The sequence below is a fragment of the Pyrus communis genome, chromosome 11 (assembly GCF_041283825.1).
Source record: "Pyrus communis isolate YQ-2024b chromosome 11, ASM4128382v1, whole genome shotgun sequence".
Classification (NCBI taxonomy): Eukaryota; Viridiplantae; Streptophyta; class Magnoliopsida; order Rosales; family Rosaceae; genus Pyrus; species Pyrus communis.
In genome coordinates this window covers 28,886,180-28,912,588 of record NC_142575.1, presented here as the reverse complement: position 1 = coordinate 28,912,588, position 26,409 = coordinate 28,886,180, and the positions used below count along the sequence as shown (strand labels likewise).

Below are 26,409 nucleotides of genomic sequence, written 5' to 3'. Positions count from 1 at the left end.
TAAGGACTTGTTTATATGTACTTTTAAAATGACTAAAAATTATTTTTGTGGAATTGATTTTGAGTTTCAAAAGATTAGATATGTGCTTCTAGCATGAAGCACTTAAAATGTTTTCTCATGATCCACTTGGATTTTTACTAAAGATTCGTTCAAAAACAATTTTATCAAAAGCATTTTCAATCATTTTACAGTTTCACTAAAATCGATTCTAGTCATTTTAAGAGTATTGCCAAACAAACGAAAAATGAAATGTAAACTTACTTCTTTGACCTTCCCTCGTCGCTTTGGAAAATGAAACGTAAACTTACTTCTTTGACCTTCCCTCATCACTTTGGCTAATCTAGAGAGCTCCGTATCAATCAAATTTTACTTGTTCTTTTCTTTGTGTTCTTTAATTTCGTTAGGCATTTTGGGGTGATTTGGGCTTTTGCCGAAGTAAGAAAGGTGTTTTGCTCGTGGGTATTGTTATTTTTCTTTCAAATAGTGGGAACCTCCTCCTAAGAATTGGGTAAAGCTTAATATTAACGAGCGTCGCAAGATGATGATCAGTTTCGTTGGTAATTCAGGGTGTTTTTATTGGGCTACAAATTGTACGAAGTAATGAAATTAAGAAGATTATTGTAGAATCGGATTATGTACTTACAGTGCACTTGAATTTAAATGCACTAAATGCACAAATGGATAATCATCTTCTAAAAAGTTTAGTATTGCCGTGCTCTTATGCAATAAAGTTGGTCTTGTGAAATTTGACATATTTACTATGAAATATTTCATTTGTTCCTTGGTTTGACTCATTTAGGTTTATTATGCAATTTAAATCTGATCTTTTTTTAGCAAATTCCTCCTTCTTATGTAATTTTTTTATTGGAAAAACTAATGAAAATGACTTGAAAACTGTGAGTTTTAACGAAAATGACAAAATAAAGGGTAAAGTGAATAGTACCATGATTCATTTTTTGTTAAAATGAGCAGTACTGGGAATTTTTCGTTAAAAGTTTCGTTTTTTATTTTGGACTTATGCCCCGCTGTCAAACAAGAAGAAAAAGTTGAAATGACTCAAATGACCATGAGAAGATAATTGGAATGCCGTTTTGATATAGTGATAAACAGAAAATCGAGGGGTATTTAAGAAACTTAGCATCACTCAGTCGGTGCGATAAATTCTCCGGAAAAACCCTGATACGCCTTTATCTCCCACTCTCACTCTAGGGTTTATCAGAGCCCCAAACCCTCGTCGCGATCGACCATGGCGACCCATTTCTTCTACCGCTCGCTTCCCAAGACCCAAGCCATGGCATCATTTCTCTCCCGCTCCCTCTCCACCGCCACCTCCGCCGCTTCCCTATCCACCGCCGCCCAATCTCGCTCTTCTTCGCTCTCTCTCCTCCACCGCCTCCGCCCCCTCGCCGGAGTCATGGCGTCCGCCGGCAGGCTCTCTCCTGCGGTCGTCCGGTGCTTGTCCACCAGATCGACCACGTCGTCGCTCAGAGACCCAAACCCTAACTGGTCGAACCGGCCTCCCAAGGAGACGATCCTCCTCGATGGGTGTGACTTCGAGCACTGGTTGGTTGTCATGGAGCCCCCTCAGGGTGACATCACTAGGGATGAGATCATCAATAGCTACATCAAAACCCTAGCCACCGTCGTCGGAAGGTAACACTTCCATTGTTTTCTGTCTAAATTAACCATTTTTTTTTTAAATTTTTATGCGTTTGGATTATGAGAAGTTAGAAATTGGAAATGGAGTTTAAGAAATTATATGGCTGTTCTAGTGTATTTGTTTCTTTAATACAGTTTCAGTGTATATCTGTATTTATTTTTACGAAGGTGTAGCTTTTGAATTTTCTCCTTTTCGATTACGGTAATGTTTTGGGATAATTTGATTCGTATTGCATGAGGAAACTTTTGCTTGAGAAAATACAAGAGGTTGTTTCTCCGTTATGCACATGCTACATTCTGGCATTATATGGTTGTATGAAACTAGTTCTGTTTTGTGTTACGCACCTGCCCGATTATCGTGTTTAACATTATATGTTATATTGTGTGCTGTAAAAGATAATGGCTTATTGTTGTATGCAAGTATTGGGATCACTACGGCTGTCGTAAGATGCGAAATCATTTTGTAATTGCAATTGGACTATTATATTTCAGCCGAATTTGGGGGTACAATTATTCTTAGTGTGTAACAATATGGTTTGAAGTTCTAACAAAAGAAAAACTCATTAGCTTCTTTTTTTATATTCAAAATTTAAACTATAACCACTTTGTGGCATGATCTTAGTGTTCTCGTAAATAGTATGGTCTTAATCACATCTGTTATAGCATGGTCTGGATCACTTTTTTTTACAGACCTAAGTTTTTGGTAGATTCATGGCTTTCACATTTCAAAAAGCAAGTAGGATTGTATTGTATTCCTATTGTTTGTGTTCTCTGTGATTTATGTTTTGTAATGACAATTTATATAACCAAGTTTACGTTGCTTGTATGTTGGCGGCTGAACTGCAGTGAGGAAGAAGCAAGAATGAAGATCTACTCAGTTTCAACTAGGTGCTATTATGCATTTGGGGCACTTGTATCTGAAGAGGTGTCACTCAAAATCAAAGGTGATTCTGCTTCTCAGTTGGGATTTTATTATTTCCTTGTGCTTTTGTCTGGGTTCTCATATATGTATTTTTCTAAAATTCTTGCAGAGTTGCCTGGAGTCCGTTGGGTACTTCCTGATTCTTACTTGGATGTTAAGAACAAAGATTACGGAGGTACTGATATGCTTGTTTCTTCAAGTTGCATTTCCATGAAAAACAAATTATTAATAGCAGTTGATTATTTTAAGTTGTAAATATCATTCTGGAATATCTCTGGCAGTCTGAAATTTGGATTTGATTTCTTTCTTTTTTTTCTGACAAAGGATAGTTTGAGGCTTTAGAATGTTACTGATGAAAGTTATCCTGTTAGGCAGTTAATGCTGTAGCAGTGCTAGTGCTATGTGGAACCCTTGAAATACAAAAACCCGTGTTGAAGGCTTTCTGCAACCCTAGTCAATATTGTGTAGAGAGTTTTTCATACAAAAATCAGTTTCTTGTGTTGATTGCATCCGAAAAAAATTGATCCATGTTAAATTTTCATTTCATAATTTCTGTACTCCAAGAATTGTGGTTTGGTCACCGATTGTGATAGTAATATTAAACTGCAGCATGTGTTTTTTCTACATTGTTCTCAACTGAGTTAACCAGAAAAATTCTTTTATACATGATTTGTTTGCTTTCTTGTTTGTTTTGGCAGGTGAACCTTTTATTAATGGCCAAGCTGTGCCATATGATCCCAAGTACCATGAGGAATGGATAAGAAACAATAGTCGAGCAAATGAGAGAAATAGGCGTAATGACAGACCTCGTAACTTTGACAGATCAAGGAACTTTGAAAGGAGGAGGGAAAATACCGGTCCATCTCCTATGCCTAATCAAGCTGGGCCAAATTCAGGACCTGGACCTGCCAATATGGGTCCTCCACCCCCCAACAGGGGTCCTCCACCCTCCAATATGGGTCCAGGCCCGATGGCTCCCAACATGGGTCCTCCACCCCCCAACAGGGCTCCAATGCCGCCTCACAACATGGGTCCACCAAACAACTACAATAATCCCCCGCCAAGCAGCAACTGGAACTCTGGGCCTCCCAACAACTATAATCAGGCACCTCCCAACAACTACAATCAGGCGCCTCCCAACAACTACAATCAGGCGCCTCCCAACAACTACAATCAGATGCCTCCCAATAACCCGGGAGGGGTGCCACCAAACAACATGGGTCCGCCATCTAATGCTGGATGGAATGGTGCTGGACAATACCAGAATAACTACACGCCAGACAGGGACGGTGGAGCCAATCCTGGTCCAAACCGTTACTAAGCTTGAGGCTAGCTATATGGTATGATGAGTCTTGTAGGCATGATGTAGATAAGCAAGGAGGTTGCTCGAGATGGGCCGTGGGTTGGCATATTGGTGTGGTCTTGAATGATATTTTGTTTGGCAATATTGCTGTGGTCGGAACCTGATTGCCATTCATCTGAATTTTATTACATTTTCGAGGTCATATCTTATGCGATTAGTCGTGTCTTTACTTTGGTACACGGTATGAGTTAGTAAACATAATGACAGAAAGCAGACTGTTTGGTGATCCTGTTTAGATGGAACATGTTAATTTGCAGTCTACTGTGATGATTGCCTGTGTTGCTTCTGTGATGATGTTATTGAGCAAACCCATCTTTTCATCCTATTCATGCGCGCAGCTAACATGACATAGCCCATTTTGTACGTTGGCTATGAACTCTAATTATGCTGTCTTCATGTCGTCTTTACGATCAAAGAACCCTAACGCAGCGGAAATATAGAGGTTGGTGCTCATTGACCTCTTCTCGGTTCTTAACATGCGCATCAATACGACACTTGTTTGGAAGTGGAGCACCACAAAGTTTTGGAATCCCCTCAAATGCGGCGGAGTTGAAGCTTTGGAACTGAGTGCTTGTTGGGATTGGTCCTTCGAGACTAGTGCACGAGACAACAAAGCTTTACCACAATCCACCCAGACACGGTCATCATAACTGGTTCGTGCGATGGCGGCGGAGGTGGGTTCGGGATAGAAATTTAAGGCTTGCGAGAGACTCATGGCAAAAAGAGTAGAGGAAGACCTAGAAGACTTAGAAAGAGTAACAAAAGATATTAGAGTAATTGAAGTTAGCGGAAGATTTGGTGCAAAACCAAGTATAGTGACGTTCTATGATTCATATAGCAAACTCACTTAATGGGATACGGCTTGGTTGTTGAAGGCTTGCGAGAGACGATGGATTTTTCGAGACAAATGATTTTTGGAGAGATCCAAACCCTCCAAGTTCTTAAGGCTAGATATTTGGTCTGGAATGTTGCCAGAGAAGTTGTTGTCGTCTAGATACAACTCTTAGCAAAGCCGTAGTTGGCCGATCTTAGTAGGTATATTACCGGTAATGTTGTTGGTAGAGAGACCTATCAACGGAGGAAAGTAAGACAATCTATGGGGTAAGCTATAGGGATTTATCACTGCGACCGTGTAATGTAAAGAGGCGATTCGAGATCATAACGATCTGTTTGAGCTGCAATAGGTTCATGTACCAACGCCGGTACTCCACAAAGTTATTTCGGAAATTCACTTGAAACAAGGTTCATTGACAAGCTTATATGAGGAAGTCTTGGTAGATCTATCCCCAACCAGCTAGGAATTGTCCCTGTGGTTTTGTTAAGGTACCTCCCAAAGATTCTTTAGCTTTGCTAACCATACAGGTATTCGACCAGTGAGCTCACAACGCGCTAAGTTTAAAAATCGAAACTAACCATGTCATCATGAGATGGCATTCCTTCACTATTAAAGGACTATGAAAGGAGGGGCGTTCGAAGACTTTTGCAACGCATCAATATCTTCATTGCCCCCGTGACGGTTTTCAATCGGTTGTTGCTAAGAGAGAGGAAGGACAGAGAGTTTACCAATGAACTTGCGCTTACATAGGTCAAGTTTAGTAAGTTGAACAAGTTTGGAGATATTAAGCTTGGTAATGTCTCCTTCCAAGTTATTTCGTCCCAAACGTAGTTCTACAAGGTTGGTGCAATTCACCAAAGATTAGGGCAACTAACCTTGTAGGTCGTTGAAATTGAGGGTTACGATTTTTGACCTGGAGAGCCTCCCCAGATGGAGAGGGAGCACGCCGCTCAATTGATTCACTAATGTAATGCCTCCATATAGTGAATTTAGAGGTAATGCAAGTTCTTCAAGTTTGGTAGCATTATAGATATCTTTTGGAAGTAAGACCATCCGAAAAATCTACAGCTCGTACCACCTCCCAAAACCACGTAAAATGTTGCCACTGAATTGGTTTGAGAAAAAATCCAACACCCTAATCAAGGGGTTAGATTGGAGACAAATAGAGGAACGGGTTGTACCTTGAAACTTGTCAAGTTCCAATGAAGACGGAATTGCACCATGAAGTGATTGCTTGACAAATTGAGTTGAGGTGAGTCGTGACCCGAACCTTCAACAAGGATAACAAGCTTATTTAGGCCCCGGGCACATGGAAAGTTCTTTTAAAATAATCAAGTGATTTTTTGTGAAATGTTGTTGAAAGCTCTTTCGGTGATCTTGAAGCGTTTTTAGTTATTTTAAAAGTATTGTTAAACACGCCTAACCAAATCTTGGATCCATACTAAGAACAGAGAAGCAGTGAATGTGTTCATCTAGCCGCGTATTGGTGCACAAATCGGACAGCGGGGACCCCAACCTTAAAAAGCCTTAAAATGCACTCTTATAGGGGTATTCCATAATTTGGTCCGCTAATTAACTGTTCCACATCAAGATTTTTCATATGAATTAAAAATCCACGTTCTAAGTTATTTTCCTGGTGAAATGATTTTTCTTGGAAGATTGGACGTTACTCTTTTTTTTTTTTTTTCTTCCTTTCACCACTGAGATATATTTGACCTATCATCCTAGCAGTAGTCATTAAGATGGCGAATATTTTTGCTCATCACCCTCAAGTGATGATGATGCTCATCCAATGATAATAAGTAGGATGGTGACTTGCGGGTGATGAGATGCTGTATTTACGCTGCAATAGTCGTTGACTGTAATTAAGATTGCCCTGGGGATGAGCAAGTGGTTCCATGGCCCTCGAGCATTGCTACCACCGCACACCACCACTACGACCACCCCACCACACTACCATTATAACCTAGTTCAGCTGCAGAAACAAATCTACGACCTATAGGTCTCGTTTGACAGAGATAATTGACATGGATATGACTATTCACTATATTAAAGATACTTAAAGAAGAAACGAATGACAAATTCCTTATTGTGTCCAAGTTGAAAACAGACTACAGTTCACTTCTATCGTTGATTTTGCATCCACAACACAACCATGCAGATCAATAAATTTGTGCCCAAAACGTAAAAGAAAAACCAAATCTGAAAATTACAATCCATCGACTACACTCGCGAGCTTTTGATCAATGTTAAAACTAAAAGAGAAAAATCATGCGACATCCTATAAGTTGTGAGATATCTGCAGCTTAATTGAACTGTCTAAACACCATAATGCAACCTGCATGGATATTGGCAAGGCAAGCCGGATATTTCATGCTTGAGAAAGCTGAGGGCCGGAGAAAAAGTTTCCGGTAAGGACAGTTCTCCAAACACACATTTTTCTCATGAAAAGATTGCATTGCAGCTCGAAGAACTCTTCGTTGTAATATTAGAAATTTGGCATGAAGCTTGTAAAGAAACGAGGGGACTCTTGCACTAGTTGGAAAAATGTGTACAAGAATCCGAATATTTTCTCTTCCTACAAGCCCTCAGAAAATGAACATTAATCTACAATAAAACAAGCAAATTGTATCTGTTTAAAAGCGATAACAAAAGAAAAAAGGTTGGCCTCATACGCTATTCAATCTGCCGCTAGAAATGCAGAAATTTAAGAATACTACCCTGGTTTCTTGTCCACTGCACGAATAGAGGATGAGGCTACCATAGCTAGTTCCAATTTTTTGTTTTTGGCAGCTCTGATCTGGTCTGCGAACGAAACACCTTTTCGAATTTTCTCTCTCTTTACAAGCTCTAGGTCCAGTTTCTCCAAAGATGAGATATGTGACATGGTTATATCCCGTTGAGCAGCAACTTGACCATCTATTAAAGTCTTTCTGTCAAGCTATTAAGAATAAAGAGTAGAATACAGTAAGACACGAACAAACAACATTGAAAACATTATAAAACATTACAGAAAAGGAATAAATATGCCGATCAAGCAAGGTCCCCTAAAAGTTTAAATCCAAGAAATCAAGACTGAGGGTGAACAGTGAACTACTTAATTTCTGCTAACGAGCAATTACCTTCATTAATCTCTTGTTACGTTTCAGCCCTTGAGGAACTGTCAACTCTTCATCATCTTCATTAATTACTCCATCTTCTTTCCTCACATGATCAAGCCTTGCCACCGTTTTTGCTTTAGCTTTTTCTGCTTTTTTTGCTCTTTTGTTTGCCGTCTCTTTTGCCTTTGCTTTTTTCTTTTCTGCAGCATGCTGAAGCTGTTGGAGATGTAATTCTAGTTTTATTTTCTCATAGCTATCCCAGTGGAGCTCTTTCTGTCCACTCCCACCTTTCTTAGCTTCCTCTGCTATGCTTTCTACCCATGAAAGAAAAATCTTCTCCCTTAACTGTTTCCACTTCAAACGCTGTCCCCAAACACGTCTAAGTGAAGAACGCATCTTTGCCTTGGACTCGGCACTACATAAAAGTCAATTTTTTGTCAAATTATGTACCACATTAGTATGTTCTTTGGGGACTCAGCCACCCACAGAGCAAGACATAAAGGATACAAATGGATCTTTCAGCAGTTGTGCGCTGCATGCAGCCTACAACTGTTGACTTCTATACTGTATGTGAAACAAAAGTGATCATGTTTAATTGGCTAGCAGGCCTAAAAGAACTTCGAACTAAGCTCTCTCTCTCTCTCTCTCTCTCTCTCTCTCTCTCCACCCAAATGCAAAAGTAAGAAAATACTTGCAAGGACATATAGAACGTTATCTATGAATGATTATTAACTTGTCTAACTACTCAAAGGAGCATTTGAGATAGAAATAAACATAAATTTTAGGGTGCATGTCGTCCTTTACATTATATCGTTGTAATTCTTATAACATTTCACAAACATTAATCAAAATGAAATCCAGTGGCCCATAAAGGCCTAATAACTATTTGAACGAGGATCAAAAGTTAGAAGGCATTTAAAGTTCATGGTGACTCCAGAAAAATTTACAGCACTAAGTTCCTAACTTCCTTCCATATAGTCATCAATCACAGCATTTGTCTAGCTCCCCATCTCTCTGAATAGATATCTTTTAAAGTGTAAAAGCCACGATTGACATTGAGCAGTAAGCTAAAAATAACTCTCCACTCATTCAGAGCCTAAACCTCCTTTTGGTTTGATATTATATCAACAACCCATGGAATTATGAAGTTCGTATGTTTCGTATGAGTATATGTGACAAAGACTTGAGTACCTATGAGGACGGGGATGCTCAGACATCTTCTTTCTAACCTGAAAATAATGAGTGTCAACGAAATAGCAATTTTCGAAAGAAAAATAGTTGATTGAATTAAAAACATTCTTTTCTCTGTGCATAAGTTGTGCAGTAGTTTTAGCTCAAAAGGGAAATCCACAAACAAGAAAGCCAAACCTTCTAACATTGTTAGGAATAACACTGTATTGTGCCTTTTAAATGATGTGAACTCTTATATGCTAGTTCAAAAGCACAAATATTTGAAGAAAAATATCATAAAACTTAATGAATCTTACATGACTTCACCTTGGGGTCCTTTAATGCTTCTATTGTTCTCTGCTTGATTCGCTCACAAGTCTCTACATTATATGAAAGATCACAACTTCAGATTCAACCAAACGTATGAAAGTTTAAAATCCAACAAAAAATTTACACTCGGTTTCTACTTTCTATTTACCTGAACTATGTTTCCTGCCTTTATTCCATGGTATCCTCCCTTTGTTGGCCTGTCCTATTTTTTTCCGTCTCTGTCTCTCCTTTTCTTCCTTGCTAAGAGAGTCGCTGTCATTAACTGATGGAACCTCCTTGCTTAAACTTTGTTTCTCATGTGTATTTATGTCGAGTAAAGAATGACAGATGTCCATAATATCACAATTTTCAGCCATGTCAGCACTGCTGCGCGCGGCTCCCAGACAATGAAGTCTAGGGAAGGAACTTACAAGAACAACCGAGGGAGAACGATTCCTCAAAACAGGCAAATAATAGTTCCAATTTTCTGGGTTCTGTGCCAAGTGAGTGGCTTCCCCCACACAACCAAACAGTGGAACACACTTGAGAGTCGAGTATGGCGGAGCAGCCAATCTCCTGACAGAAACTCAAACACATCAATCTGGAGCTGATTTCATTTTATAAAACTAATCAACCATAAATCAATGAACGTATACGTAACTGTATACAAAATACCGTCAAGAATTTCCCATACAGGCAAGAGAGAATTGACTTCCTCATCAATTCTCTTAACGAACTGAGCTACAAGCAACATTGGGAAACGGAGGAATCAAACTCCGTACCCAGGTGCAAGGTGAATGCTCTTAACGAACTGAACTACAATCCATCTTAACCGGTCAGTATCAAATATGCAATGCCACCACTAAAATCACTATAAAAACTCATTTCTGTTGCACATTAATCATATTTGTATAAATCCCAATGAAATATCACCTACCAAATCCACACTGAGGCCACGAAAGATACCAATTTTGGTTAAAAAAAAACTTCCACTCACAACTTTCACTTTCCACTCACTACTTTCACTTTCCACTAACACAAGAACAATAAAAAAACAAGATTGAAGCGTTCACATTTTTTGCTTTTCCTCAAATTTCAATGAAATGCTCAAACTTTATGGAGATAATTCAACAAGTAGACATTAGACATTTGGTAAGGAGATAAACACGTTATAGAAGAAACCCATTTCAGGAAATGGGTAAATTTTCCAGGAGAGAGAGAGAGAGAGAGAGAGAGAGAGAGAGAGAGGAAGAAGAAGGAACTTACAGGTGGAAGACCGGCATTTCAAGGTGGAAAGATAAGGCGGAGGGTGGAGGAAGACCAGAGAGACCCGCTTCGAAACAAAACGCGGATTTGAGAGCGATAGCGGATTGGTGCCCACCCTTTCGGCTGGAAATATATTGGGCCTCGGCCCATCAAATGAAAAGGTCAAAAGCGTTAGCAATGATGTCCTACATCCCACAATCCTATTTTTTAACATCGTTTGATTTTGTCCGATGATCTTTTAATTTGAGTTCGACATCCTAAGTTTTTTTTGTTTTTTTAGTATTTGGTTTGAGTCAAGCGGTAACATTAGTAAGTTATATGTTTGATTAGTGACGAAGTTCAAATTTACGCCGTCATGTAAGGGCACAACATCTTTCCATTACTGTGGTAAATAACCACTTGCAATATTTTCTCAATGATTAATTTCATCACAATTATTTTTTTGTTGAATCCATTACATGCACTAAATATTATTAATTTTAAGGTGAATATACGTCAACAAAATGTTGCAAAAGAAAATTTGCACTGACTTGGAACATTGATAATCGAGTAATGAGAACAATTAGGAGGAAGTGAAACTTAACACATCTTTAGAAATTTCAGAAATTTGTATGGTACAAAATGGACGAAAATAATCATCAACGTAACGATATAATCATTGACATGAATTTAAAGTTTAGAGAACCCTCTAAATATTCTAGAATAATTCCATTTTAACATGAACCGATTAAATAAAGGCTTATTTGTAGTTACAGTCCTTGAAATTCAATTTGATCCTCCTTTGTTCTCTTAAAACTCAAAAGTCGTCACTTTTATTCTTGAAAACTCAAATTTGCTCCATATTGCCTTGTTTATGTTATTTTCATTCAAATACGTTTAATGAGGATTAAAAATACATTTTTAGAATATTTTTTTTTAGCTACGTTTCTTAAAACTCAATTTAGATCTCAATTTATCCATTGAAACTCAATATTCGCTTTACTTTAATTTGTTCCTATGTATTCCGTTAAATAGCTCTCCACCCCTATATCTAATCATTTTCCATACATCCATCCCTTCTCCCTCCATCTCCAGCCACTTTGTCATTAATTCCATTGATTTCGTTATTTCTTGTGTTCTTAATCAGAAAGGTAGCATAAAAAATCCATGAATTTTTTTTTTTTAATAATAATTCTCTGACATAGAGTAGAGGTGCCAAACGGGTCTTGGCAGATGAGGAATTTGAATTTCGTTTATGGGAAGAGGGAGATGAGGAGAGACAAAAGAACAGGAAGAGCTGATGGCGGGGCATCGTCCAAATCGGAAAATAAAAGCCTAAACTTAATGGTTATTTAACGGAATAAACATAAATAAGATAAATTGAAGCGGATATTGAGTTTTAATAAGTAAAATAAGATCAAAATCGAATTTTAAAGAACGTAGTAAAAAATAAGGAATTGTTATTGGTACTCTAAAAATCTCATTCTACACTCCAAACTTTCTATATTTGAAAAGAAAAACACACTTGTAAAGAACGTAAAATAAAATTTTTAAAATAACAATAACACTTCCCTAAAAATAAGCTCGAAATAAACAATTAGATGTCCGCCAAAGCCCATTTTTTTTTTTTTTTTTAGAAAACCCGCCAAAGCCCATTTAACTAGAATATTTTTGCTCATAAAAGCCCAACGTATCCAGTATATAAACACATCTAATGGAATCACAGTCAGAAACTCCCAACTCTCTCTCTCTCTCCCCACTTTGCGTTTCTCTTCCCAAGGGTTAGGGTTTATCCTCGCTCTTCTGCCAATGGACTCAACCAAGAAGCGAAAGCTGGACGAGAACGGCGTCGTTCTGGACACGGATCCCGCCTCCGCCCCTAAGCTCTCCCCCGAAGACGCTCGCAGGCTCATCGAGCGATTCACCCCCGATCAACTCCTCGACATTCTCCAAGACGCCCTCTCCCGCCACGTCGACGTTCTCGACGCCGTCCGCTCCATTGCCGATCCCGACGCCTCCCAGCGCAAGCTCTTCATTCGCGGCCTGGGCTGGGACACCACCACCGAGGGCCTCCGATCCCTCTTCTCCGCCTACGGCGAGCTGGAGGAGGCTATCGTTATCCTCGACAAAACCACCGGAAAATCCAAGGGTTATGGGTTCGTCACGTTCCGCCACGTTGACAGTGCTCTCATGGCTCTGAAAGAACCGAGCAAGAAGATCGACGGCCGCATGACCGTCACGCAGCTCGCCTCCGCGGGGAATTCGAACTCCAACACCGCCTCCAACAACGTCGCTGACGTATCGTTGCGGAAGATTTATGTGGCCAATGTTCCCTATGACATGCCGTCGGATAAGCTCTTGGCGCATTTTGCCCTGTACGGAGAGATAGAGGAGGGCCCGCTAGGGTTTGATAAGCAGACTGGGAAGTGCAAAGGGTATGCGCTGTTTGTGTATAAGACTCCGGAGGGGGCTCAGGCGGCGCTTGTTGATCCGGCGAAGAACATCGAGGGTAGGCAGTTGCTTTGTAAATTGGCGATTGATGGGAAGAAGAGCAAGTCGGACGGGCCGGCGCAGGGTCAAGGACCCGGGAGTGGTTCCAATGCGCACGGAGATGGGATGGGGATGGCACCGCCGTCTTCGATTCCTGGGCAGTACGGCATCCCAGGTGGAATTGGTTCTTATGGTGGGTATAACAGTGGGCTTCAGGGCCAGCCTCCATTGGGTCACCATCCATTGGGTGGGCCTGGGTTGTCTGGTATTGGAAACCAGGTGAATTCGGGTTTGGGTGGTGGTGGTGGTGGATATGGAGGGTTGGGTGGGCCTTATGGTAACTATGGCGGGCCTGGGGGTTATGGTTTAGGTGGTGCCGGTGGGTTGGGTGGTGGACTTGGTGGTGCTGGGTCGGGCGGTGGTGGTCCAGTTGGTGGTGTGGGTACCGGGTCGTCTATATATGGATTGCCTCCGAGTTCAGGTGGGTTACCATCTGGTAGGTATCCGGAGGGTGGGCATTACGGCCTGTCGGCCTATCAGAATCAGCACCACCAGCAAGCTGGAACGTCACCCCTTCCAAGGGTTCCTCAAGGTGGCATGTACCCAAATGTGCCACCTTATTTCTGAGGTATTTTCATTGCTTGTATCTTTTGCTATTATGTTTCTAGTTTGGTGGTATTGATTGAATTTATTGGTGCTTTGTTAAATTACTTGTGTATGGTTGCTTCTTGTTGTTTTGGTTGTTTCTTTACAAAATTTGTGCCTTTGACTAATTGTATTGTTTATTTTTTTTGCTTTTGTTTATGTGTGCATAGGATACCTCGCGTCTCTGTTCGTGCTTCTGCGTGAATCAATTTGCTTTTGTTGATTGAGAGGCGATCAAGTTTTTCTGTATTAGATTAGACGAATATGTTTTCCTTTGCTGCAGTATTTCTCTTGTTTTTCTATTTTATATGAAATGTTTTAATAGTACTTTTTGTGTTGCATCCAAAGCTTTAATTTTAGCCGAAATATTAGATGTGGATATTGCATTATAATTTATGATGTTCGGGCATATTTAGTCAAGAACTTAAACGATGGAGTTTCCAAATGAATTTTACAGTTTTCTGTTACTTGAAATTTGAATTTTGTGTCAAGTGTTACTTTTTAGTCCTTAATTCTGGAGGAATATGGATGTTAGAATCTTTTATCTTTACAAGATGCTTCTCCAGTTCACATAGTGAAACCTTTTTTGTTTGGTAGTGCGGATGGAGTTGTATGCATGTTTTTTTCCCTTTGATCAATGTGGGTGGAAACTTGATACTTGAGGAGGAATTCAAATATCTCTTTTGTGACTTTTCTTATATTTTGTTTTATTTGTGTATAGTTTTTGTTGGGAATTGATGGGATTGATTGAGCAACTTATCAAAATAAATTTGAGTGATAGAGAGGAACACTAACGACATTAGTAGAAATGGGTATGTAATGTTTGTGTAATGTGTACCATTCCAGTGTGTGTAGTATCAAATACTTGAGCTAAATCGTTGTTTTCTTTGAACAACTGTTTATTTGTTAGTGGCGGTTAATGGTTCCCATAGTCATATTTTTAGAACACTGGCTGCTTTTCATTCTTTGAGTTTCTTGGATGGTGTATTCATTTTAAATAAAAAATTAAAAGACTATGTGAAAGGTACAAAGCATTCATATCATTGTAGTTGTTATATTTGAAGGGGTGATATAATTTTTGGCTTTAGAAATTGTGGTTAATAATGTGTGGGTACAGATTTTGTGAGACAATTATTTGGAGGGTTAATGAAGTAGTGGGATCGTGCAAGTGATTGCTTTCATACATTTATTTGAGGAAAGATTTTATGCTTACTTGGTTGGTGCAAAGTTTTGCACAAGTTACCAATGAAACCGTCAAAATATTTCCACATTCCAGTATTCTATTGATGTAAGTCAACTATTGATTGTTAGTTTTATTTATATGGTTTTATGCTCAATTAAGTATAGCATGCTGTAAGATGATGAATTCATCTTCTAAACTTTGATACTGCTGTACTATTTTTTTGGTCAATTTTGGATTATCTTATCATTTTATTGTTCTCTAGTAGTTCGACTATTTTCAAATATTTTGGTAAGTTAGCAAGGATGTCTTGTTTTGATATTTATTTTAAAGTTGTGTGAAATACATTTTGCGTGGTCATTGATTTGACCTGTTTGCATGTTTATTGATTTGACGTGTTTGTGTTTTTTATGGTTCAATTGAAAGATGGATTGAGTTATTGGTTGATGTTTGAATCAGGTGTATGACCGCTTGTTGGCGCAGATGCTTTATATGGTTCTGGTGATTGCGTGATTGCAGACTATATGCTGTGGTTTGATGATTGTATTAGCTGTGATTTTATCGCCTCTTCATCAATTCATCTGCACCTTTAAGATGTAGGTCATTTTTGAGTTATGGTAGCCAAAGTGACTAAATTAGGCTAGTTTTCTGTATTCTGTCAGGAACTGATGTGATCTGTAGGTTTTTTGGCCATAAAGTATAGTTTGTTTTTTTAGAATAACTGATTTACGGTTCTTTTACTTTGAGAATGTATGTATGGCGGTTGTTGCTCTTACTTTAGTTGATAATTGATATGACTTTGTTTGTATGGAGCTCTTCAAGATGGTGGCTTGCTGCTATGATATGCGTCTTGCAAATGTACGTAGGACTTATGTTTGCTGTAAAATTCTGTTGGTGATGTTGTCTCAAGCTTTCTTTTTGCTGAAAAAGATTGTTTTGTTTTCACTGGTTTTTAACCCTCTCTTCAACAATTTTGGTTTCCCTGTGGATAAGCTGTATTGGCCATATTGTCTCTTTTGACTGTGATTTGTTCATCCATGAGTTTCTTTATTCCGTTGAATATTGTGGGTTTTTTCCTGGTGTACATGTTATGTAGGGCTGGTTTGGTATTGTTGTGCTTTGAAAAAAAGCTGATTCTGCTGTGCTGTGAGAATAAGCGGCTGTGAAATAAAGCAGCAGAGTGTTTGGTAAATTTTTTTGTAAAAGTGCTTTTGAAAAAAAAAAAACAGTATTATAGTGTTTGGTAAACTTTATGTAAAACAGATGTGAAAAAAAAGCCGATTTTTCAAAGCTAGGTTTTGCAGCTTCTTGTTTTTGGCTTTTTTCACCCAAAACTGTGAAAAAAAGCTGAAGCTAAATGTTTACCAAACACAAAAACAGCTCCTAGTTTTTTTTCAGAATCACCTCAGTACCGAACCAGGTCGTATTTAGATTGCTTTTTTTCTTTTCTTCCTCATCCCCATCTTCAGTAAATATATGGGATGTTCATCGAAGTCAAATTTTATAATTTTGCATTGTAGGCATTTATTGATGGTCAGTGTGTATATGGTCATTCTTTTTTGTAGAGGCACTCGTTAAACTTTTGGTGGTTTATTGAGGAGCCCTATTTTGTTGTTGACCATAGAAAATGTTGATGTAAAAACGGTGTTTCTAGTACATAATTCATGCCTCTACGATTTAGCTGTTTTTTTTGTTGGATTGAATGGAAGTGATTGGAGATTGACTGAATTTCAGTTTTGACGGATGGTTGATTCTGTTTTAGTCATTATGGTGCTCTATTTGAAAGGAGGCTTTTGCGAGGTGTGTGTAGTTCGATGGACAGGAAGACTTCATTTTATATGGGGATAGAATAGTGCCTTATCTTTGCGATTCATGGCGTCTCTGCTTTTAAGTTATGGTTCTTTCATTTGAAAACCCCATGGTATCGCTCTTTACCATATAGTATGATGTCTCTGTTTGGGTTGTGAAAGTGGTTCTTTGCTTTCTTAGTAGACATGCTGAATTTCAATTTATGTGACGGTAAACTCTAGTGGCATAATTTCAACATCGTATCTCGTTCCATCCATCCAACCCAGTACTTTTATGTTACGTTTCTTTTTCCCGTTTTTAGATGGTTTGGTGTTATTTGATTGACAAACTACTGTCTTTTTTTCTGGTCTGAAAAATTGTTGTTTTTTAACACCTGCGTTTGAGAAATTTGTAATTCAGGCAACTTCCTCTGTTTGACTTATTGGTTTTGTTTCATTTACTGTGGTTTTTCTGTTGTCTTCCCCATTTCCTTGTACATTGTGTTTAGTTTTGCGCAACATGATTTTGAGTTGTCTTACTGTCTTCTCGCCCCATTCTTTTCGTTGCGAGTGTTTTCTCTTTGTTGGGCGGGAGTGGAATTTGGGGGCCAGAAGTGAAGATGTAAGGGGAATATTTTGATGCTCAAGCTTGGTGAGATGAATCGTGTTGTGGTGGTTGTGGCGGCAAGTGGAATCTTGGTGGCAGAGGCCGAGAAGTGGAGATGTAGAGGAATATTTTGATGCCAAATATCGGTGATATGAATTGTGTCGTGGTGGGTGAGGCGGATAAGGATGTCACAGAGTGGTAGCCGAAGGCTTATGATTGATGTTTGCCACGGGATGCAGAGATATTCCGTCCGCGGTGGTAGTATGTGCATGATCGTGAAGGTTGTATAAAGTCTACGTTCTTTTATGTTAAAGTGAAAGTGGAGAGCAATTGGGCATCAATTTTCAGCTTTATTCTTTGATACGTTTGTTTCCTGATATCGACCGTGTTATCAGTCGGCGACTCGAAAAATTTAGAAATTTGAAGATGCATTAGTCAATCCTCCTGCATAAAGTTGGCATATAATTAGTCAAGTGTGTCGGAACACAGGTGCATATGCTATATGTAATTATACAAGTGAAATGATTCTTGGGACTTTTTTTTGTTTCTTCTAATGAGATATGGTTACTATCTCGTGTTTTGAGCACTTGGAAAAATCTATGATCCGAGAAAGATGGCTGCCCGAAAGATGCCTTTACAAATTCAAATTTATTTGTGCTCTTTTAACTTATTGGTGTAAAAAATTTAAGGTGGTGTTATCTACACGCTTATTTTTCATCTCACACACATTTCTTAATTTTTAACTGTCGGATGAAAGGAATTGATCAGTGGACAAAATTTAACAAGGGGGAGAGAGAGAGAGAGAGACTCAAAATTTAGTCCAAGTAATTTTCTTTCAAGCGAACACAGGGTTGTAATACGTTGGTGTAAGAAATGTAGTCCGACTTATGAATTTTGTTCGAGTTGAAGGAATTAGATGGATTAGTTCCTTTCATCTCCACAAGATGGTACGATTGCTTTGCCGTCAACTTGGAACAAAATTTGAAAGTTCCAGTCGAGAAAACTCGGCCTCCGTTCATTGTAGGGGTCGAAAATGTAAATTCATCGTCAAGGAAGGATAATGCAAACCAAGGAATTGTCGGATGATGCTTTAGGCCAACAAGTGTACCCAATGTCTAACCAAACTGGCCACGTCTACATACATTGCAACTTTTCAAACAAGTGATGATTAAATTGACGGAAGACAGACGACAGGGGAGAATGTAAAGCAGCTTGCGACACCTTTACTCGAAGGTCGCCATTGGTGTCTACATTGCATTAATGGAGAAAATGGATGCTAACTTTCAAGAATCCGTTCAACTTTATCTCTTCTAATTCCGTCTTCTTTTTTATTAATACATTGAAATTTTTATATTAGAGCGAAGAGGAGTTTGACTAAACCACATAATAAACAACCTAATTTGGTATCGAATTTGTCATCCGTAAGATTCGGACATAAGACATCTTATTTTTAAGTGAAGAAAAATATTACTAGATTGTAGTACTGAGCGACTAATTTGAACAAAATGATGAAGTTGGTTTTTGTTTCTTTCTTCAACGTACGTTGGGTTTTGTGATTTTCTCCACAATTAGTCTGTCAGATGTTTTTTTTTTTTTTTTTACATTGTTGATTGAGAACAAAAATATGCAGAAGAGAAAAGGCAAAAAAAAATGCATACGCTGAAAATTTCACATGCTTACGATTTGTCAAGATACTGTAAATTAAATTACTATTTGGAATTAACTTGGCTCTTCAAATGGTGAGAAGGAGTACTTAAAATACTTCGTGATCGATTTGCAAAGTAAAATGTTTTTAATCAGAATCGTTAATATTATAAGTCACTTGTTGTGAAAAAAAAAAAAACACATCTCTGGAAAAAATCAATTAAATACGAAATTGTTTAGTTATCTAACTATACAAAAATAAATGGACAAATTTGGTACAAGAATTACAAGCTGTCTACATATTTGCAACAATTAATCGATTAAACGACTTTAATTTCAATTAATTTTTTGCATATATAATTTTTATAAAGCTAGTTTTAATATGAACTATACGGAGTATAAGCATAAAGTTCAGAAAATATGAGGTAAATGATAGGAAAAAAAAGCGAGGTTAGAAATATTAATAAAACTAAAAAAATATTAATTAATATATTAATAAAAGACGCACGCATTATCCCAAAGAAAAGGAAGAAAGGAAAAAGGTAAAAAAATTATTTGGCAGGTCAGTCAATTGCGCCAGAAAAAGCCAAGGGAGGAAAAGAGAGGAGGAGAGCCGGCCAACCTTTTGCTATTACTAATTCCAATCCAGGAGACCGGTGGCCTTCATGTTATTCCACTTTTTTTTAAACCGAAAAGATTCACATAGATATTTAAATATTCTTTAATTATTTTTATGCTATATACTAACAGAAGAGGATTCTCTCTTGAGCTCAGGATGTGAATCTTTTTGACCAACTCATCCGAACGGTTTAAATTTAATTCAACAGTTGTAATTATTATAACTTTTAAAAAGTCTTCTGTTTTAAGCCGTTGAATTAAATTTAAACGATCCTGATGAACTGATCAGGAGGATCCTTATTCTGAGCTCGGAGAAGATCCTCTTCCTATACCAACATACAAACTGAACTTAACTGTGTAAAATAAATTCTTAATCAACCACCTTGTGGTAGTTAAATATTTGGAATTTCAGTTGGACTCATATTGTACTTTAATATTTTATTATTTTATTTATGTGATTAAGATAAACAAAACATAAACGCTCTTTAAACCCCCCCCCCCCCTTTCTTCTCCCTAAACCTCTCTCTCTCTCTCTCTCTCTCTCTCACTGTGTCTGTGCGTCCAGGTTCCAACTGAGCTTACCGGCGCCGCCAGCTGCCGGTAATTCATCTCTTCCTGTTTTCTCTCTGCCTTGTTCATTTAAATTTCGTTGCTTTTCCACTCAATTCGCACTCTTTAATTTATTTTTGCTGGTTTCTCTTCTTCTTTTTGTACCCAAAAAAAAAAAAAAAAAATCCCTCTTTTCCGAATTGGAACGATTATATATGCATGTAGGTATGTTTATGTCCATTTTTTTTTTAATTTTTTGGGTAAAATTATATATGTTTATGCTTTGTTGTATTCAGGGAGCTGCTGTGTTCTTGTTTTTGTTTGCCAGACTTGTGAATTATGGAGAATGATTTAATTTCAGTGTGAATTTTGGGTTTTGAAATTGAATTTGATGATGGTGATTGATGATTGAGTTTGATCAAGTTTAAATTAATAGCTTAATCGCGATCACTGTTCGAAAAGCCCTGTTTATGTTCTTGGGCGAGATGATGGAAGGCTCATACATATGTGAAGTTATTTAAAATAAATCATGTTAAACCCTAAATTCTGTTGGTTTTAGTTCTCTCATGAGTTTAAAGATTAGAACCCCGGTTAAAAATGTGCTTGATCGCGGTCGGTATTAGTGTTGCTCGAGCCTTGCATAAGAGCAGCTAAGGTAGTGTGAACGAAAGAAGCACTGGTAAGGCGGTGTAGACGTTAAATATAAATGTTGCTCAATGCTTATTGGTTTTTAAGAGCTAAAGAACAGGCAAAAGTCTTGAATTTGAGGAATGTCGATGTAGGTTAGTATATAGGGATTAGGGAATGCATGAGAGTATTCAAAGCCTGTACATGTATATGAAATTATGAACAAGTATGTTTTATACATTGTATATGCAAACTAGTGATGCTTATATAAATATACAGTCATCGATCGTTGTGGCAATGGTTATCTTGGATTTTTTTTCTTCTGTTCTTTGTGTTTTCAGACCAGTAACCTCTCAACTCCCTTGTGTAGTTCGTGTAGACCTTGGTTTCCTACTTCTGTACATCCCATATTACTTTTTTTTTTCCCTAAATTACAGAAACATTTTGGTTTATAGATTGATCTTTATGCACTTTCTTCATTCCCTGTCAAATTTAGATCAGTTTCTTGTTTCGTTTCTATTTTCTGTTCCGTATATAGTTTGGTTTCTGAATTTATCATGTGACAGTTGTATCTCCTGTAGTTTTGTATTCGATTTTACACTGATTTCTTTGTCACTTGAAAAATTTGTAATCTGTGACTTAACGTGATCTTATGATGCTCATTGTAGTTCATATGGTAAGATATGCTACTCTATATTTGACTAACGTAAACCATTAAAATACAGTTCAGTGTTCGTGATGGATTTTATGAAACTCAAAAGTATAAATTGGGTTGGAAACATTTACCAGAAATTTGAAACAATCTGCCAGGAGGTGGATGGTATAGTGAATCAGGTAATAAGGGAAGAAAAAGCCCAAATGAAAACTATTTCGTTTGCCTCTTGTCTTTGATTAGTTTTGTTGCTGCTAACTGCTAAGCAGTAACTCCAGTTGTCAATTCCTCTCGCAATACTAAATTATATTTCTTTCACAGGACACAATTAAATATGTTGAAAATCAGGTGCAGACAGTGGGTAAAAGTGTGAAGAAAATTTCTAATGCCGTCCAAGATTTACTTCCTCCGGTTAAACATGATGCTAACGGTGTGGCGGAGACACAGAAGTCTGCCATTAGTGCTAAGTCAAGGAAAAAGGTAACGCAAAATTCTTTGGATGTAACTTCAAAGCAATCACCTACAGAGCCCAATGTAAAGGATCCTGTGAGAGACCAGCTGAGTCTGGTCTCTACGGAATATGACCTTACAGACCAACCTAGTCTTCCAACGATGAATACTCTTGAAGTGGCCGAGACAGATTTATCCGTGGGAAAGATCGACAAAGTTTTGGCAAGTGAGAAGTCTTTAGTTGCAATTGAAAAGCAATCTCCTACAGAGCCCAATGTAATGAATCCAGTGACAAACCAGCCCAGTCTTGTCTCTAGTAAATATCACCTTGCCGATCAACCGAGTTCTCCAACTTTAATAGATACTGTCAAGGTGCCAGAGTCTGACTCATCTGTGGGGAAGGTTGATGAAGTTTTGACCAGTGGAGGTTCTGTAGATGTGACGGAAAATCAATTGCCTACAAAGCTAAATGCAACGGATCCTGTAACAAACCAGCTGAGTGTTGTCTCTGGTAAATATTACCTTCCAGATCAACCTAGTTCTCCAATTTCAGTGGACACTCTGAAGGTGTCAGAGTCCAACTTATCTGTGGGAAACATTGATGGCGATTTGGATATTGAAAATTCTTTAGATTCACCTGAAAAGCAATCACCTATGGAGCCCAATTTAATGGATCATGTGACCAAACAGCTGGGTCTTGTTGGCAGTAAATATTACCTTGCAGATCAACCTAGTTCTTCTGCAGTGGATACTCTCGAAGTGTTAGAGTCCGAGTTATCTGTGGAAAATATTGATGAAGTTTTGGCAAATGAAAATTCTTTAGATGCAACTGAAAATCTAACACGTACAGACCCCAATGTAATCGATCCATGCCAGCCGAGTCTTGTCTCCAGTAAAGATAACCTTGCAGGTCAACTTAGTTCTCCTGCTTCCATGAATACTCTTGAGGTAGTGGAGTCTGACTTGTCTGTTCCAGAGATTGATGACATTTTTACCAATGAAGAATCAGCTGCAAACAATGAAGAAACTGCCGTAAAAGTGTCTGCACCTATATTAGAGGAGTTAACTTCTCCTTTTGTGGCAGAACACTCGACAGCGTCCCCACACGGGGTATTTTCTCATAGCAATCATGAAAATAGATGTGCTGATTTGCCTGAGGTTGCACCTGTAACCCCTGGATATGGATTGGAGTTTGAGTCCGAGCAGAAGTCGACTGTTTGTAATGAGTCTTCAGATGAAACTGAGGATGTATCTGGTGCTTCAAGTACTACTTCTGAAATTGCCTCTTCAGTTGTATCTGGGGAAAACGCTATAGAGAATATGGAACTTGCATCCTTCAGCAGCTCCAATGCAAAGGATTCTAATGGGCTCCCATCATCTGCTTCACCTTCAACCGTGTCTGGTGAGAATAAGGACCTCGGTATGGGACTTTCTTCTTCCAGCAGTGTCATATCACCCGAATCAGTAGGTTAGTATTTTTGGCTGGCTTGCTATAGATGTACTCTTGCTTTCTTTATAAAACCAGTATTGATAACTTCTGTATTACAGCAGAAGGCACTTCCAGAACGGCAGAGATCATGCCTCTGACAGTACCATTTAGAAAGCAGCAAGTTCAAATCTGCGACTCTGTTCAGTATGGTGCTCTTAGGTTGTCTTTAGATATTGGTATGTCGCAGAATGTGCATTTGATACTTCTTTTTATTTTCTTTCCCATTGTTCACTTTTAAAACTCCTCGGCTCATAGTGTATTGCCTTCCTGGAGATATCAGAAGTGAGAATGCTGACATACATTCATATGAAGTTTTGTTTGTAGTAAAAGCAATGGTGTTGAGACTTATGATTAATGTTGGAATCATGCGGAGCCTTAACGCTATCTATTAGCTTTTTAACTGATCTAGATTGGATGCTTTTATGATTTGTTTATGATGTCACCTTTTCTCTAATGTTGTTAATTGTTTTACAGGATGTTCAGATGAATCAAGCAGTGATTCTTCTCACTTTCCTATGGAAACCATTGATTTGCATGATAAGGTAATGCTGGAGGAGAGGAATGTCGGTTTCCACAACAAGGTAAAGCTGGAGGAGAGCTGTGTCATTATAGACGATAGCGTCCTGCATGCTGTCTCTAGCCGAGCAAGAAAACTAAGATCATGCAAGGTACGTTCCTTTACTCCAATCCTCCATTTCTGTTTCTGTAATGTTAAGTTTAGGTAACAAATATGAAAGCTGAAGATTATTCCAAATCGCCTCAATTTTCTGAATGCATGTTATACGGTTTTCCAAAATTTCTGTTGAATTGAATTAGAAGATAAAGAAGACTACATCCGTCATTTCAGACTGGCGTTTAACATACTTAATATAATTCTCCATTCGTTCTCATATTTAAAAGGCATATTTACAGTGAACTTTTAACACGGATTTAGATTGCAGTCACCCATTTCTTGAGAATCAATGACTTATCCCCCAAAAGAATTATTTAAAGAAAAGAACCCGAAATGTTTCTTGAAAATATGAAACTCTGTTAGAACATTATGTGCCCGATTAGCAACACGAACCTAACTGATCAGGTTTCTTTTTTCTTTCTTAAATACAGAAAAGAATCCAGGATGCTTTTACATCAAACAAGAGGTTGGCAAAGGAGTACGAACAGCTAGCAATTTGGTTCGGAGACAGTGATATAGATTCCAGCCATAGCCAAGGAGCACTCTCGAACATGGAAAAGTCGGAAATTGATGATGCCTGTGATTTTGGATGGGAGCTCCTGTAAGTAAACCAACTCGTCCCTGTAAATAATTGGATCGGTTAAAGGGCTGCTTGCCTTAGCAGGTAAATATGGTGGAAAGTTACATACCAAACCGAATATATATAATTGAAGATGATGCCTGTACATAAAATAAACTAGTTAAGCATCACGGTATTGAGTTCTAGCTGGTCAGTATTGTTTCCGGATTTTATCTTCACCGGTTTTTTGCTGGTTGAAGAGGATGAACAAACGGATTATAAATATTGTGTCTACCGTCACCAAATTCAAGTCGTTTGTAGTTTGTTGGTTGAAGAAGATCAACAGAAGAGTTAAATACAAATAGCAGGTGTCACATCTTTTCCTCCCTTGCAAAATGCTGCACAACTAATCCTCAATATTAACCTACGAGTGTACATTTCATGCATTTTATCGAAGGCTCGATTGTTAATTTCGTGTTACAAAAGATTTTGATGGCTCTTCAACAGATGTGCATACAACATTTCATTCCATGCATCAGGAACCCCAGGTAGGCACCAGTGAAAGCAATTGGCAAATTTTTAGGATCCGATCTCTGTTCCTTTGCCAAAAGCTGTCACCGGCGTTCCCCATAAACCATTACGGATAGATTGTAAGGCCAAGTTGTAAGGCCAGTTTGTATGTAGTGACATTATATAGATTGAACCATGCAGTTCAGGGGTTCAAACTGCCCTCTTTGTACAGAGCTCCAACAAACATCAGCCCTTTGCCCCCTGAAATCTGCATTAGCTTCAACGCATCAAACCTGATTTTTCAAAGCCAAAACCACTCACTAAGAAAATAAAAAGACATGAAATGCCTTAACACACGTGTTTAGTGTGATCGTCACACTGTCACGTAATATTACAAATTCATTTATATGGTTATAACATTAATAAATAGATATACCTATAACAACATGTGTGAATTAGTTACACCAGATGACAATGTAATAGTCTCGATTGTACGGCGTGCGCTAAAAACTTAGAATGCACATGCATGCAAATTATAGAGCTTTTACCTTGGGAGGTTACAGTCATTTGGTTGCCACCTCCAATTCTTATACTAAGAATCCGGCCTCCCTTTCCTCTGGCAAGTAGCTTGCTTTACCAAGTAGGGACAGCTCTCTTCTGTGTAGTGAGGATGTGACAAATTATCCCACATCCACTTCCCTTCAAACACATTGCAGCTCTCGTCAATCCGGTCTTCCGGTGACACAACAACCGCCGATCGGTCTCGATTTTTGGCCTCTTGGCCTACCATACATCTGAAAGACAAAGCTGCCATTGCTCTTTAACGTGTCGAGGACTAGCCGTGCAGTTCCTAGCGAGGCCAATGCAACCGGGAAGAGGCACTGGATTCTCCGCTCGAGGGAGGGCTGCTGCCTTGTCATTTGGGGAAGGAGACGAAGATGGTGGGCGTGGGAAGTGAGTGTTTGATTGTTAAAAGACATTTTGCTGGTGAAGTATTTGTAAATGGTACCTTGAGCTTCAAGTCTTTTAGGTCAAGTAACAACATGCAACCGCCAGTTGGTAGGATCAAATTTCAAGTATTTCACCGCCTCCCCACATGAAATTTTGACTCCGTCACTACTTTAAATATAGACGTTTAAGCATACTCTAATTTTAAATTGTAATTTGTCTACAGGAAAGTATAACTCTTTACACGTAATTAAAATCTTATACTTGCAAGTGATGAATTTGCTCTGATGATATGAATTTCCTCTTCAACCTCTTCCTCGATGTTTCGGATTTACTCTCTTTCTCGGTATAGATCAGTGTAAAAAGACACTGATGAA

The 26,409-nt window shown here is 38.4% G+C and overlaps 4 protein-coding genes across 12 annotated transcripts; 3 read left to right on the top strand and 1 right to left on the bottom strand.

The window, feature by feature from the left end:
- Positions 1–1,158: 1,158 nt before the first annotated feature.
- Positions 1,159–4,170, top strand: LOC137742419 (multiple organellar RNA editing factor 8, chloroplastic/mitochondrial). Its single transcript, XM_068482278.2, has 4 exons — positions 1,159–1,653; positions 2,506–2,603; positions 2,691–2,756; positions 3,280–4,170. Exons 1-4 carry the CDS (start codon positions 1,247–1,249, stop codon positions 3,900–3,902), a joined length of 1,194 nt encoding a protein of 397 aa, XP_068338379.2. The 5' UTR covers positions 1,159–1,246; the 3' UTR covers positions 3,903–4,170.
- A 2,676-nt stretch (positions 4,171–6,846) lies between these two features.
- LOC137743529 (uncharacterized) lies at positions 6,847–10,756 on the bottom strand. Of its 4 annotated transcripts, XM_088678886.1 has the most exons (8): positions 10,626–10,691; positions 10,021–10,175; positions 9,529–9,935; positions 9,378–9,430; positions 9,072–9,109; positions 7,902–8,295; positions 7,500–7,720; positions 7,238–7,357 (listed from the first exon to the last, which is right to left on the bottom strand). In XM_088678886.1, the coding sequence occupies exons 2-8, from the start codon at positions 10,077–10,079 to the stop codon at positions 7,315–7,317; spliced, it is 1,215 nt and encodes a 404-aa protein (XP_088535012.1). In that variant the 5' UTR covers positions 10,080–10,175; positions 10,626–10,691; the 3' UTR covers positions 7,238–7,314. The 4 variants fall into 4 exon arrangements, with proteins under 4 accessions (XP_088535014.1, XP_068339544.2, XP_088535013.1 ...); XM_088678888.1 differs by lacking the exon at positions 10,021–10,175 and having other exon boundaries at positions 6,847–7,357; positions 7,455–7,720; positions 10,626–10,756; XM_068483443.2 differs by lacking the exon at positions 10,021–10,175 and having other exon boundaries at positions 6,847–7,357; positions 10,626–10,756.
- A 1,561-nt stretch (positions 10,757–12,317) lies between these two features.
- On the top strand, positions 12,318–17,909 carry LOC137742393 (UBP1-associated protein 2C). 2 transcript variants are annotated; one of them, XM_068482250.2, is made up of 2 exons: positions 12,318–13,722; positions 15,379–17,909. In XM_068482250.2, the coding sequence occupies exon 1, from the start codon at positions 12,414–12,416 to the stop codon at positions 13,719–13,721; it is 1,308 nt and encodes a 435-aa protein (XP_068338351.2). In that variant the 5' UTR covers positions 12,318–12,413; the 3' UTR covers position 13,722; positions 15,379–17,909. The 2 variants fall into 2 exon arrangements, with proteins under 2 accessions (XP_068338351.2, XP_068338352.2); XM_068482251.2 differs by lacking the exon at positions 15,379–17,909 and adding an exon at positions 13,910–14,213 and having other exon boundaries at positions 12,330–13,722.
- A 2,088-nt stretch (positions 17,910–19,997) lies between these two features.
- Positions 19,998–24,961, top strand: LOC137742175 (uncharacterized). 5 transcript variants are annotated; one of them, XM_068481961.2, is made up of 6 exons: positions 19,998–20,175; positions 21,477–21,585; positions 21,725–23,321; positions 23,402–23,518; positions 23,817–24,010; positions 24,447–24,961. In XM_068481961.2, the coding sequence occupies exons 2-6, from the start codon at positions 21,490–21,492 to the stop codon at positions 24,618–24,620; spliced, it is 2,178 nt and encodes a 725-aa protein (XP_068338062.2). In that variant the 5' UTR covers positions 19,998–20,175; positions 21,477–21,489; the 3' UTR covers positions 24,621–24,961. The 5 variants fall into 5 exon arrangements, with proteins under 5 accessions (XP_068338062.2, XP_088536104.1, XP_088536105.1 ...); XM_088679978.1 differs by having other exon boundaries at positions 20,001–20,175; positions 23,405–23,518; XM_088679979.1 differs by having other exon boundaries at positions 20,093–20,349; positions 23,405–23,518.
- The last annotated feature ends 1,448 nt before the right edge of the window (positions 24,962–26,409 follow it).

Bases quoted from the DNA above. Each gene is read 5' to 3' on its own strand.
- LOC137742175 (XM_068481961.2), top strand. From the start codon at position 21,490: ATGGATTTTATGAAACTCAAAAGTATAAATTGGGTTGGAAACATTTAC. The intron at 21,586-21,724 runs GTAATAAGGGAA...TTTCTTTCACAG, and splicing joins TGGATGGTATAGTGAATCAG to GACACAATTAAATATGTTGA. The intron at 23,322-23,401 runs GTTAGTATTTTT...TCTGTATTACAG, and splicing joins CATATCACCCGAATCAGTAG to CAGAAGGCACTTCCAGAACG.
- LOC137743529 (XM_088678886.1), bottom strand. From the start codon at position 10,079: ATGAGGAAGTCAATTCTCTCTTGCCTGTATGGGAAATTCTTGACGGTA. The intron at 9,936-10,020 runs GTTACGTATACG...AGTTTCTGTCAG, and splicing joins TTGACGGTATTTTGTATACA to GAGATTGGCTGCTCCGCCAT. The intron at 7,358-7,499 runs GTAGTATTCTTA...GAGGGCTTGTAG, and splicing joins GCAGTGGACAAGAAACCAGG to GAAGAGAAAATATTCGGATT.
- LOC137742393 (XM_068482250.2), top strand. From the start codon at position 12,414: ATGGACTCAACCAAGAAGCGAAAGCTGGACGAGAACGGCGTCGTTCTG.
- LOC137742419 (XM_068482278.2), top strand. From the start codon at position 1,247: ATGGCGACCCATTTCTTCTACCGCTCGCTTCCCAAGACCCAAGCCATG. The intron at 1,654-2,505 runs GTAACACTTCCA...GCTGAACTGCAG, and splicing joins CTAGCCACCGTCGTCGGAAG to TGAGGAAGAAGCAAGAATGA. The intron at 2,757-3,279 runs GTACTGATATGC...TTGTTTTGGCAG, and splicing joins TAAGAACAAAGATTACGGAG to GTGAACCTTTTATTAATGGC.